The sequence below is a fragment of the Dendronephthya gigantea genome, unplaced genomic scaffold (assembly GCF_004324835.1).
Source record: "Dendronephthya gigantea isolate DGI-Jeju-01 unplaced genomic scaffold, DenGig_1.0 000001F, whole genome shotgun sequence".
NCBI lineage: Eukaryota > Metazoa > Cnidaria > Anthozoa > Malacalcyonacea > Nephtheidae > Dendronephthya > Dendronephthya gigantea.
In genome coordinates, this window is record NW_021163011.1 from 4,354,396 (window position 1) to 4,367,818 (window position 13,423).

At 35.3% G+C, this 13,423-nt stretch overlaps 1 protein-coding gene across 1 annotated transcript; it reads left to right on the top strand.

Annotated features, from left to right (window-relative positions):
* The first annotated feature begins 196 nt into the window (after positions 1-196).
* On the top strand, positions 197-13,241 carry LOC114529506 (ATP-dependent DNA helicase DDX11-like). Its single transcript, XM_028551324.1, has 29 exons — positions 197-451; positions 1,279-1,391; positions 1,500-1,543; positions 1,857-1,921; positions 2,120-2,203; positions 3,753-3,898; positions 4,144-4,183; positions 4,382-4,489; positions 4,901-4,988; positions 5,241-5,344; positions 5,625-5,720; positions 6,133-6,285; positions 6,368-6,414; positions 6,545-6,621; positions 6,709-6,753; positions 7,155-7,225; positions 7,324-7,362; positions 7,480-7,528; positions 7,755-7,871; positions 8,575-8,687; positions 8,960-9,032; positions 9,205-9,308; positions 9,784-9,933; positions 10,339-10,407; positions 10,599-10,705; positions 10,913-11,000; positions 11,162-11,222; positions 11,539-11,693; positions 12,467-13,241. The coding sequence occupies exons 1-29, from the start codon at positions 248-250 to the stop codon at positions 12,509-12,511; spliced, it is 2,655 nt and encodes an 884-aa protein (XP_028407125.1). The 5' UTR covers positions 197-247; the 3' UTR covers positions 12,512-13,241.
* Positions 13,242-13,423: the final 182 nt, after the last annotated feature.

Sequence of the window (13,423 nt, forward strand, 5' to 3'; positions counted from 1 at the left end):
CATGCATTTTTAATACATAAGAATTAAGAAATGCCTGCGGAGGAGGCTAACAGCTCTGTGGTGTCGGTGAGCTGTTCCAGTGTTCCTGTCCGACCTGTCGGTGTTGTTCGTGCGAGAACTGAGAACCATGGTGAGAAAATTTGGTGAGAACCGGAAGACAAAAAAATTTTAAAATGTCTTCCCGCCAAACGTCGGAAACCATTAAACTTGAAAGTTGAAACTTTGAAATTTTAGACCTAATTTTCTAATGGCAAGTGCATACGAAGAGAAATTGAATTTACCAACATTAACGAGAGCAAACGAGGCAAACAAAAAGGGCAATGTATATGAACAACCTGGTTACTTTGAGTTCCCCTTCACACCTTATGACATTCAAATAAAATTCATGCAAAACTTGTATTCAATCTTACATATCGGTGGAGTAGGGATCTTCGAGAGTCCAACAGGAACCGTGAGTTTATAAATAGCAAGTTGAAGTATAAAGGTCTACAATATGTTGCAAATCAACACATTCAAATATAATTATTTTGATATATGAACAGATTAACAAAAAACATACTGGCTAGTATACGCCTCCAACCTTTTTCCTCACTAGTATATGTAACACTATCTTTCATTTATAGAATGAAATGCCTTACATATTTAATAATAGTAAATATATTTAAAATACTTTATATATCTATATTTATAAACTATAAATTAAGATATAACTATTTATTTTGCATTTAGCCACATAATTATCTACCTGAAATCACCTAAAACTAACTAATCCCAAGTAAATGAATTTGGTTTCATAGATATTTTGAAAATGGATCGACTGCAAGGTGCCAGTATAATGACTTTCAGTCTTTCACTGGCAACCATCACATGCATGCATATGTGAATTAAACTGTTTAAAAATTTTATTTTGCTTAATTGAGTTTAGGTTGCTTTCTATAAGTCATTTGATATGTGGTAGGCATAGCTATTGACTACACAGGTAATTATCTGGGCACACATGTGACATTGCTGTTTCTTCTGGCTTCATATTGTGCATGTAACAAAATAAAATAGCATGGTCATGTGTGTGACCAGAGAATCACACACATATCAATTATCTTTTCCTAATAGTTATTTCAGGAGTAATTTAAACAATTCATAACTCAGTAATATATTTATATAGTACCATACTTAAATTAATGCATACATGTCATATCTAACATTTATGCTACGTACAAACCATGATTTTTAGTTACAAATGCAGGATAATTGCATCCTATATATTTGATTTAATTATAGGGAAAATCATTAAGTCTAATATGTGGTGCTTTAACATGGTTGAGAGATTTCAATCAAAATTCCAAAAGAGAAACAGTGACCACTGGCACAGTTGATGATATTATTTGTGCAAGGTATATTTATCAACATTCAATATTGTCAAAAATATAAATGTTTAGGTAGATAAAGATGAAATCAAACAGCATTAATAGTGATTATAAGGATTTAACATTGCTTTACAGTGACATAGCAACACAGGGAACATCTGAAAGTATTAAAAGTTCAGGTATTTTCATGCTTGAGTATATCAATCTTTATATGTGTATATCTGTATATGTTTGAATTGAAACTTCAGTGAATATCAGTGAATAGTTATACTCTTAGAAAACACCCGTCCCTCTGTCCAAATTCTTGGTACACCCTTGTAGGCAAATTCAACCAAATAGTTTCCAGATTGGTTGAATTGTAGGCTGATATATGTGTTGCCTCTTTATAGCACAAGTATCAGGCAATAAAAACCCACATTTATGCATACTATTAAATGTTAAGCTTTCCAAAGTCTAGAAATGACTGCAAACTTTGCACATTTTTAAATTTAGTTCCATCTTGGGTGTCGGAAGTTGCCACAAATAGAGAAAGAAAAATGCTGCTTGAACAGGCAAAGGTAAGAGGCTGTGACTGCAATATGTTTACAGTAGTACTAATTGTTTTAAAATGCAGTAAATGTATCCATATTATTCTTATTGATAGTTAATTGATAGTTATTAATCAGTCAGCTGATAAATTGTTCTAGTTTTGCATATTTGTAATCTTATACATATGTGTATTTTTTTAATTATTTTGTGTGTATATTCTTGTGCAGGCTGAACAAGAAAAAGAAGAAAGATATTCTGAGAGACTTAAATTACTAAAGCAGCAAAGACATTGGAAACGACAAAAGCGAAAGGTAATTGCAACTGCATGCAACGACAGGGACAGGGACATAAAAGAAGGGCATTATTGGAAAGTGTTAAGTTGGAGAGGGATCAAGGAGTCCTCCCCCAGCTTTTTAAGGGGGCATTTTAAAGTATCCATGCAATCATTGCAAGGTTTATTGAGAGAATATATACTTTCTTATGAACATGGTTATTTTGCTAATATTTACACCAAAAGGGACCTGCGTCCGCTTACGTTATTGTGGGGGACATTGGTTTCGCGGTTGCTACTACGTGCTACCTCAAAACCTCCATTTCCTACACTATATGATACTGCACTATTAACATTACATAACAATTCCTTTAATACATATACAATTTACGACCATAACACTATACATAATTTGCGCATACTATGTAAATGACTGTATACTCAACCATGCGTTAACCTAAATTCCGCAACAGAACAAGGTGCACTGGCAGGACATTGCCCCACAGCAGCTAACCTGCTAAAACAGGTCCTGTGCAACGGAGCTAGTGAATTCGACTCTGAAATAGTGTGCATTGCCAGTGTAATATAACGGAAGAGGCCTGAATTCGGAGTACAGTAGGCATTGCTTTACAGTTTGTACATCCTTATTAAAACTTGTGAAAGTATATGATTGATTGATTTTGATTGATTGATTGAATTTAATAATCGTAATTTGCAGTTAGTAAAAACTAAATTATATACGATGTACATAAAAGACACCTAAAAGTATATGCATGTATGCATAAGTTTAACTAAATCTAATATATAATTATCTTACAATTATAACAAATTAGGCTATTGTTCGAGACTGTTAGCGATTATGAAGGAGTTCTTATACCGATCAGTTCGAATTCGAGGTAGAGAGAATTTTCTACATCGTCTTAGGGAATATTTACAAATTTTTTCCTGAGGAACTAACGAATTTAATTTATGATCTCTATCTTGGGCTTGTTCAAAGAGTTTGTGACACGCAGCAGATCTTCGATCAAACAATGAATCCAACTTCGAAATGTTAATAGCGTCATCATAACCGTGGTCCGGATATACTCTTCTCAAAAACCGTTTTTGTACCCTCTCAATCTCGTTGCTTAGGTACACCGGCAACGAGTTGTGAAAAACAGGTGACGCGTATTCCAAAATCGACCGTATACATGCACACATTATTATGTCTTCGATAGGGACATTTGCTCGTTTAAGTTGTGTTATCAGATATAATCTCTTGGTAGCTTTCGACACAATTTGCTCCACATGTGCTCTCCACTTTAGATCACTGCTGACTGTAAGTCCAAGGACCTTAGCATGGTTCACTATTTCGAGTTCTTTTCCATTGACCAGTAATGGGGCTAGCGTATTGCCATGATTATTATTCCTAGAAAAATCAATTCTGAGTTCTTTACTTTTATCTTCGTTAAGTTCAGCTAGGTTGGTTATAGTCCAATTTTGAACATCATCAACATATGTTACAAACCTCCGCCGTGGTCTGTTTGTCCAACTTTAATTGTTGAGACTAGAATTTCTAGTAGAGTATAACATGGCATTTCTTAATATAGCACGAGACTCAAGAAAATCGTGACGATGATGAAATAGAGCAACGGTTGACTGCTGAATTGAATGAATTAGATAAAAATAACGAAGATTCTGACATTGTCCTGGATGAGTATCATAGTGATAACGAGTGCGGTAAAGTGGATGCCAGGTACGTGCATGTGAACAGTTTTTCAGCAGCATATTCGTCATATACAGGTACATCGATTTAATTCGCTATGAAGCATTTCAATTTTGTCCAATGCAAACTTTTAGTTTGACAATTAAGTTTAAATATCAACACTGACTGCATGTGTGTGTGAAAATGTGAAATAGATTGATTGAACTGCTGTGAAAACGTGACCTCCAAGAATGAAGGACCACAACATATAATACATGTTTTATTGTAATACCTAGTTCTGATGAAGAAGAATTGGATGAGCCGTACGTTACAAAGGTACTGATCCCACTCGTTATGTTATTGCTATGGAATTTTTGGGAGTCGCATCTAATGCAATACAGCGAAATTAATCCTCTTAAAATCAAAGTTCTAACTAAGTCGAAACTTATCGCATGATTGTTCTTAGTACTCAAACTAGTTTTTCCATGTCTGCATGATTTTGATCATGAAATTACCATTCTATCTTTCTTAAAGATTTATTACTGTAGCCGAACGCATTCACAGCTTGATCAATTTGTTAAAGAAGTTAAGAAGAGTAGTTTTGGCTCGAACACTCGGGTTGTATCGCTAGGTTCCAGACTTGTAAGTGTTGAATCATTATTAAAGCATGCCTTTCCGAGCATAAGACTGTTGATTAGTTATTGACTGCCCATTTAAATGACGCGCAAAAAACCGAACCACCTCGTAGCCAACATCCATTCATGACCGTTGCCACTGTTGTGGAGTCGCATGAGGAACGCTTCGAAAAGTATTGAGCAATCCATTTGTTTACATCAGTTTATTCACAGACTTTATTGATTAACTTTGTGTTCATTTATCAACCTGAATTGCTCAGTAAAAGACGAATTTCAATGGCTGCTGAAAAAATAACTTCTTATTGCCAAAAAAAAGCAAGATTGCTCAATTACAATAGTTGCCATTGTAGACACGGTTACCGAATGCTGGGTGTTTTTTCAGCGTATGGCAAATACTTTTTGTTAATATTTTCTCAAGAATTTGTGCATAAATGACGATGTGAAAAAATTACGGAGTATCAATCGTGTCAATGAGAGATGTTTGGAGTTACAGAAACGTAAAAAAGGTGAAATAGTTTGGTCTTTGTTTAGTAATGCACCTTTCAATAATGTAACAAGACTATCAAAGTGCAAGACCTCAGTATAGGACCACCTACTATGCCTGAGTATACTTTTCTTCGATTTTTGTCTTGTGAAACATATTGAAAGTGAAAAAAACTTTACGAGAAACATTTGGTATACTAAATAGGTTGAATAATATGTAAACTTCGACAGTAATACTGAATGTATTTGTGTATAATATTTTAATTTTAAAATAGAAAAAAAGAAAGAGGAATCGCAATCAAACAAGAAGCTCAAGTCTAAAAATGGTTGTCCTTATTACGATCATCAACGCCTTCAAAACTACAAAGATCTTATTTTGGTAAATGACCAGTATTTCTGTATTATTTTAAATTCTACACTGCTCTAGTATTTATTCCCCTTTTAATTCCAATCTCTCGATAACGACAGCGGGTATTTTTATTGATTACTGCACAATTGAAGCAGTCGATAACATGGCTTTCATTGCGCAAGACACTATTGAGACAACCATCGATACAACGATACCGCAACTTTGCCTCGATGCAGCGAGTTATTAAAAGAATGATTCGTTCTATAATGTCGATTATAATTTGTAATAACATCGATATTTTACTGTGAAGATGGAAGTTAAAGATGTCGAAGAATTAATATCAGTCGGTGAAGAAATAGAAGGTTGTCCTTATTATGGAACTCGATATGCAATTCCTAAGGCAGAGGTGAGAAATTGCTCAACAAACATGTTCCACTGATATTGTTGCAATAATGGAAGATAATGTGAAACATTCAACGAGATGTAACGCAGCAGTATATTTACTCTAAATCCTCTTAATCGTGATGGAGAACAACAGTCGTACTTAGAAAATAAATTCACGTGAAATCCGCATTTGTGAAATCTTAATTTTTGACTTTGAAATCTTTATTTGCCAACCCATATAGCCTTTGCGAGGCAGCACTTGCCTGCCATAGTAACTCCTAGTTTGCAATATTGTGTCTTCCTTCTTTAAAGCTGATCGTCCTGCTCTACAACATGCTTCTTCATCAAGCAGCACATGACTTTTATAGGGCGAGACACACCTTGCGATATTACGTTACTCCTAGTTTGTAATATTGTGTCTTATTGCTCTATAGCTGGTCGTCTTACCCTACAACATGCTTCTTCATCAAGCAGCTCGTGAAGCATGTGGCATAAGGTTAAAAGGAAATGTAGTAATTATTGATGAGGCACACAACTTGATTGAAACTATCAGCAACATACACAGTGTGGAAATTTCAGGAATACAGGTGGGTCCATCTATAGGCGAGTATGGCAGCCTTTAGTCTAGATGGTTAGCATATTAACCCTCACACTTTTATTCACTTTCAGATATCACGTGCTCATTCCCAGTTGCTTCAGTATAGAGATAGATACGGGTGGGTTATCGGTTTTCTTTTTAACAGCTGTAGATTTATGATGTACTATAGGAAGTAAGAGAATGGAGAGCCGATATTAATTAAATATCGATATAATTTATGCTTTTATGTAAGTTCGGACTTCTTTTAGATCAAGATTAAAAGCAAAGAACTTGATGTATGTAAAACAGATCCTGCAAGTTTTATCTTGCCTTCTTTCATGTTTTGGTATGAAATCAAAGATCGAATTTTAATATTGGTGGTTTACACGTAAAACAGTACCACAATTATGCTTTGTGTATTTTACTTTTATAGATGTGTCATCTCCATCACAAGGACATCATCAGGGTGATTGCAAGGGTATGTATAGGGAGGACTTTTTTTATGAGGAGGATATTTTTTTATAGCAAATACAATTTTTATCGTAGTTAAGATCTGAACTGAAATGGCTGTGAAACATGAGTCAGAGCAAAGGCTGATTTCTATTGCGTACAAAGTCTTGCGAGGTCGACTTCCTTTTCATACTAACAGCCAAACGGAACCAAAGAAAGCGGTCTTAAACCCCCATAGAAAGTCCCTTATAAGGCCCGTCTACACTAACGGCTAACTGCGAACGGCTGAAAAGTAAACTATTTTTATAATGGTTGCGTGTTTATGTACGCGGATTGGGCCAATGTATACTTCTAAATAGTGTTTATATATAAAGGTTTTGAAAATATTCAATAGTAGTATAAACCGTATCCTCCTCCTACTTTTTATAGCTGATGTGAGATTGTTAAAAATAAACGACTTTTTGTTCACTACGAAGATGGATAATATAAACTTATTTAAAGTAGGTTTTTATATATAAACGTATTTTAGCTATAATATGCATATAACCGAGGTAATTCCATGGTCAGTATTTCATTATGCTTCTCTTGTTATTGTTAGATCAAACGTTATTGTGAACGTAGTATGATCTCAAAGAAGGTGCGGGACAAATATATGCTTGATGGCTTTGCCTTATTCAAAGATTGTTTATAACAATATTGCTGTGTTTCTCTAATCCATGAAAGGTTCTAAGAATTTTATATTCCATTTTTGTAGTTAAATGGATTTGTCGATAAATATAACACCACTCTTTTGGCCGTCCAGGGTGAGTTATGTAATGAAGTAATAAAAAATATGTAATTGTCATACTAAAGAGCGCGGGGGGGGGGCGTAGATTGAGAGGGTTACGTGCTCTCTCCAATTGCCTTGAAATTGCTACTGCACCAAATAGTTTTTCAATCGGTCGAATTTCATATTTTCCTCAAAGAAAAAGGAATTGGCCTCATTCCTTCCGAATGCTTTATGTGTATGGACTCTTTCCTTTTTGATAGATGGAAGTGAGGATGGTGAATTTGTTTCAACGTCATCCCCACTGCAGGTTATTGAAAATTTCTTGGAATGCTTAACAAATGCAGACAAGGATGGACGAATCTTTATTAATAATCAAGGTAACTACGTCTTTCTTATAAGTGAAGTCACTTTTTGGTGAGACTGTGTTAAAGTACTTCAGTTGAAAGATATATTCGTAGACGCTTTGAATGCAAATCACGGTTCTCTTCTCAAACCTTGAACTATAAGCGCACGAGAATGATGGCTAATGATGCGACTTGCAAATTTCTTAACACTGCAATCGATCATGTATTGAATGTAAACTTCAAATTGTCCTTATTATATAGCCTCGGATTTTTTGAAATTCACAAGCTGTTTTTTTCCCTAATTTTCACATTTCAACAGTTTGCAATTTTTGACAATTTCTCAACTGTTTTTGAACGATTTTTTCCTTCACGCCTACTTTCCTATCAGCACTCAGCGCCCTTTTCCCTATAACACTGTTTTCTCTTTTTCTAAGCACCTTCATCATTTTCGATCCCCTTAAGCCTGGTTTTCATATGTCGCAATTCTTCGGCAATGTTCGACGATCTATGGTTGGTGATCAATAAAGTAAATAATTTTCTTCGACAAAAGATTTTATGCATCAATCAGCACCGACAATAGCCATCCCCGATGAATTACGACATATAAAAACCAGGTTTAAGGGGATTTAACCAGGCTTTAACCTTGAGGCCCCAATTGCCCTTCCTTCCTCGCCCCTCTTTATAACGGGCTCTGATATTGCCGGTTGATGGCTGATGTTCGTATGTTATATTTCAGCTGTGCTTAGCCGATGCAGCCTTAAATTTCTTCTCCTCAACCCCGCTGTTTATTTCAAAAGTGTTGTTCAAGAGGCAAGAGCGGTGATCGTTGCAGGGGGAACTATGCAACCGGTTTGATATTTTTTCTTAATTTGGCGTTCTCATATTAGAGTTCTCATTTTTTCATTTCCATGCATGTGACTATTTGCTATTCGCTTCCGAAATATTCGGTTTGGAATAAAAGTTGTACTCTTGCTGATACGTTCGATCTTACTAACATTAGAGGTTTTCGCATCAGATATAGATATATACGTATGCAAGCAAGGTTAGGTTCCGTTAACTATACTAGGTACTTATTGGTGACCTATATTTTCAGCTAATTTAAATTCTTTGCCTTGTTGTAGGTTTCTGAGTTCAAACAACAGTTGCTGTATTCTTGTTCAGTGTCCACTCAGGATATCCACGAATTTTCATGTGGTTAGAATATCATTCCTTAATAGAAAAAGTATACACATGAGTTATGGCCATTTTTATTTTCTTTATCTTAATTGTATAAGAAGACATCTCTTTACAAGATCCCCCCTTTATTTTCAGGCCCAGGTGCTATTGATTGCTTATTGAGTGTTGAACAATTTTCTCCCAATTCCAGGTCATATTATTCCTGAAGAAAATTTATTGGCTGTTACTTTAGCTAAAGGGCCATCTGCAGTTGAATTAGATTTCACTTACCAATCAAGAGAATGCAAGGCAATGGTAAGAATATATGGTCGTCATGCACAACCTTCTGCATCATTATATATATTTTCTGTTCCCTTTGTTGCCAACCTGTGATATACCTATTATATTGCATATGTTTATTTTAAGAGTTATTTTTAAGTTCATTACCTTCAGAGCAAGGCTCCGCAATCCGCAAATACATGTATACTGTACAGATAATTATTAACTTATTTCTAGCTTTTTTATTGAAAGCGGATCTAATACAATTCAACCGTTATACAGTTTTAATTTTTCGTCCAATCCAATCATTACCTTTGCAACTATATCCAGCAGCTGTTATAGTCGTGGAAACTTATACAAAACACGAAATTTAACCAAACATGGAATTGAAGTTTACTAATTATTCAATATAATGATTTTATTATCCTCCTTAATTCTGTAATTTTTGTCTACCTTTTATGATTATCCCTGTATACGCTATATACAAAAAAACTTATTTTTGTGCATTAAGATTTCAGAAATTGGTCGTGTGCTTAGCAACATTTGCAAAGTTGTTCCTGCTGGGTTGGTTTGCTTTTTTCCATCCTATGACTACAAAGAAAAAGTTGTGAAAGAATGGCATCAAAGTGGCGCATTTCAAACGATTGATGCAAAGAAGAAGGTATGTACTAATAATTGTGTAGCTATTTACCTAACATTTGTGTAAACTAGGTAAACCATAGGCGACCCAAAATTGCGCGATATTTTTCGCGCGAGAAATTTTTCGGTAATTTGTCAATGTATATTGTTACATTATATTGACAAATTACCAAAAAAATTCTCGCGCAATTTTGGGCCGCCCATAGCTAAACCAATAAGTTCTTTTGCGCGGTTGTCCAACGCGGTAATTGATACGATTGTGTGAAACTTTAGAATCTCTAACAAATTATAAGTTAAAAAACAACAACAATACTTTTGCATGTGGATCGATTCTCGGCTTTTCCCCTCGTTAGAAGAGCATAAACCAGGGATTAATTATACCGATGCTAAAAGTACACAATAAAGTACTTTCTCTCTTTGTTGATAGATATTTTCAGAACCGAAGAAAGCTGCCCAAGTAGAACAGACCCTGTGTGATTATGGTAAATTTATCAAGGTTGGTGCAGGCATGTATACGAAATGATTCCATGCAATGTTCTTGATCTCCTAACTATTTCTGCCGAACAATTACCTGAGTTGCATGTTTTTGCAGCTGTACCGGTTTGGTCATAGTATTGTTTCTGCATGTCGCTTTTGTGTTCCTAACCCATCATCTGTGCCTTCAATTTTGATATTTCAACCATGCAGAAGACTCAATCAAGTGAAGGGAAGACTTCTCATAATGGCGCCATGCTGCTCTGTGTCGTTGGCGGGAAAATGAGCGAGGGGATAAATTTTTCAGATGATCTGGGAAGGTAACACATTTCCGTATAGTTTATGCACAACAAATTAACGCATGTAGGTCAAGAATAAAATATCAAGTTGTAAAAACATGTGTTGAACACCTTTAATATTCCAAGTCAAGTCGCAACGAAGGAAACAGTTATTTTTCCTCTAATTTGTTATCAAATATCCCGGCATGAAATCAACGTACTTTAATGAGAACAATATTTATTTTTTAGATGTATTGTTGTAGTTGGTCTGCCGTATCCAAACATTCAGTCACCAGAACTTAAAGAGTACATTTCATATCTTGATGCCACTTTAGGGGTATAACATGTAGATTCGATACATTTTTTTAAAATTCGTACAAGTCACAGTAAATATATTAATTTCCTGCCTGTGTGTATTTTAGTCCTATTTTAGAATAGGAGGTATTCAGTGATTTTAGTTGCTTCCCCAAATGAAATATAGCTTTCTTTATTTTCAAGCATAAAGCAGGACAACAGCATTGTGAAAATGTTTGCATGAAAGCTGTAAATCAATCAATTGGTAAATTATATTTCTACTTATTTTTTTGGAGGAAAGGGGGGTTATGGGTGAGGGTTCGAGACAAACCCGCATTTTGGCTGCGGAAAATCACTATTAGATTTTGATTTCCTAGCATGCATGCATGGCATGCACGATAGCACCAGTGGATATATATAGCACGTGCGCATAAAATATACTTCAGTTTTAAAATATAGTTCAATATACTTCAGACGAAATTTGACGCAGTCAGTTGGGTTTAACCCATTGCACAATGAATTGTTATGCTTACTAAATTTTTGTATAATGCTAGTATACGATTATTTGTTTGTTTTTATAGGTCGAGCAATTCGTCACATTAATGATTATGCAACCATAATTTTACTTGATCAGCGCTACGGTCGTTCAAGTGTGCAAACTAAACTACCAGAGTGGATTCGCTCACGGCTGCAGACACACACGTCATTTGGCCCAGCGTTTGGTGCATTGAGAAAGGTATAGTCATACAATAACTGTCATAGGTTACTTGAAAATCTCTTTTTAATCGTAGCATTAAATCATGTTGGTTTGTTTTAATTAAGTTGCATTACATGAAGTAGTATTAAGTTGCATCGCATGAAATTATAATTCTCCCGGAAAGCGGCGTATTCGGCCATGGTCGAGTCGGCCGAAAAAAGGCGTATTCGACCATGGTCGATTCTCCCGGAAAAAGGCGTATTCGACCATGGTCGATTCTCCCGGAAAAAGGCGTATTCGACCATGGTCGATTCTCCCGGAAAAAGGCGTATTCGACCATGGTCGATTCTCCCGGAAAAAGGCGTATTCGACCATGGTCGATTCTCCCGGAAAAAGGCGTATTCGACCATGGTCGATTCTCTCGGAAAAAGGCGTATTCGACCATGGTCAATTCTGCCGGAAAACAACAAAAAGTTATATAGTCACCGACCAGTGACTAACCTTAAGAGACAGTGAATCTTGACCAATCAGAATGCAGGGAAATCAATGTATTTATTCCATATCAATATTAATTTATAATGTATAATAAATACGTTTTTGTGTTATTTTATCCTGAGAATATGTCAATAATTTAGTAATTTAGTATGTCAATAGTTTACATAATTCAACAACAACAATTTATTTCCACCATAAGCTTACAATATATATAAATATAACAGACATTCTTGATACAGTTTTAATAGTGACAGGAAAGCTGAAATAGCTCGTGAATAACCATCGCAGTTTTCGTAGCATTTTTTCTTTTTTTTTAGTTTTTTCTTAAACGTTTCTCTCGTGTCAGAGAGGAGGAGATGTAAACTGAGACATGTTCTGAGAGTTTAACGTTGTTTTGGTTTTGGTACCTAGCGAAGATTTTCCATGGACAACCTGTTTTTCAGTCCAGTTGAAATATTGGAAATGGATATTAAGATTTAAGTTCGTTTTGAGTACTGATTGCTGGTACGTTTAGTTCCTGGAAATGATTACAAGAATTGTTGCAGGTATGGTCGCACTTTCCCCGAGTCCTGGCATCACTGTTAAAGCATCCTGCAAAAAAATAAAATATTTCAAGTGTTTAATCATCCTCGTTCCTGCCTGTGCCAAAAGCCCTGGGGTAATCAATTTCAACTCGATTTGATTGGTCGTGGGAAGTAAACTATTACTGTGACCGTTACGTGTCTATTTTTTGAGATTCTGTACAAATCTCGAGAAGAACGCTTGTTCTTTCCGACTATGCCTTTGCGTATTTACGAAATAAATTTAAATAAATAAAATAAAAGTCAGAGGCGATCATTTCATATGACACGCTGATTTGTGCATCGATTTACTCTACAATTTTACAATTGCGACCAATCAGATCGCAGTTGCATGGCATTGATTTCCCCTGGGAACGATGTTCACTAGAAAATGTTATATATTGAGTGTTATAAATGTTATATATTGATGTTCACTAGAAAATGTTATATACTGAGTAGAATTACATTCCTTCATGAAAACAATCCATTTAAGCACATAAAATCATACTTTCACGAATTTCAGAAAAATCGGTTACGGGGGACCAAAGGAAAAATCGTAATTTTCGTCAGTTTTTCGAAATTTGAAAATTCGGTTTAAAATACCTCGAAATGCTTCAAAACTGAGTAGAATTACATTCCTGCATGAAAACACTCCCACGCTGGTCCAACTTAGCTAAGTTTCTCCCACTCGTGCAGGCTCATATTGTCAGCGGA

Bases quoted from the DNA above. Each gene is read 5' to 3' on its own strand.
- LOC114529506 (XM_028551324.1), top strand. From the start codon at position 248: ATGGCAAGTGCATACGAAGAGAAATTGAATTTACCAACATTAACGAGA. The intron at 7,872-8,574 runs GTAACTACGTCT...GTTATATTTCAG, and splicing joins AATCTTTATTAATAATCAAG to CTGTGCTTAGCCGATGCAGC. The intron at 10,408-10,598 runs GTTGGTGCAGGC...TCAACCATGCAG, and splicing joins ATTATGGTAAATTTATCAAG to AAGACTCAATCAAGTGAAGG.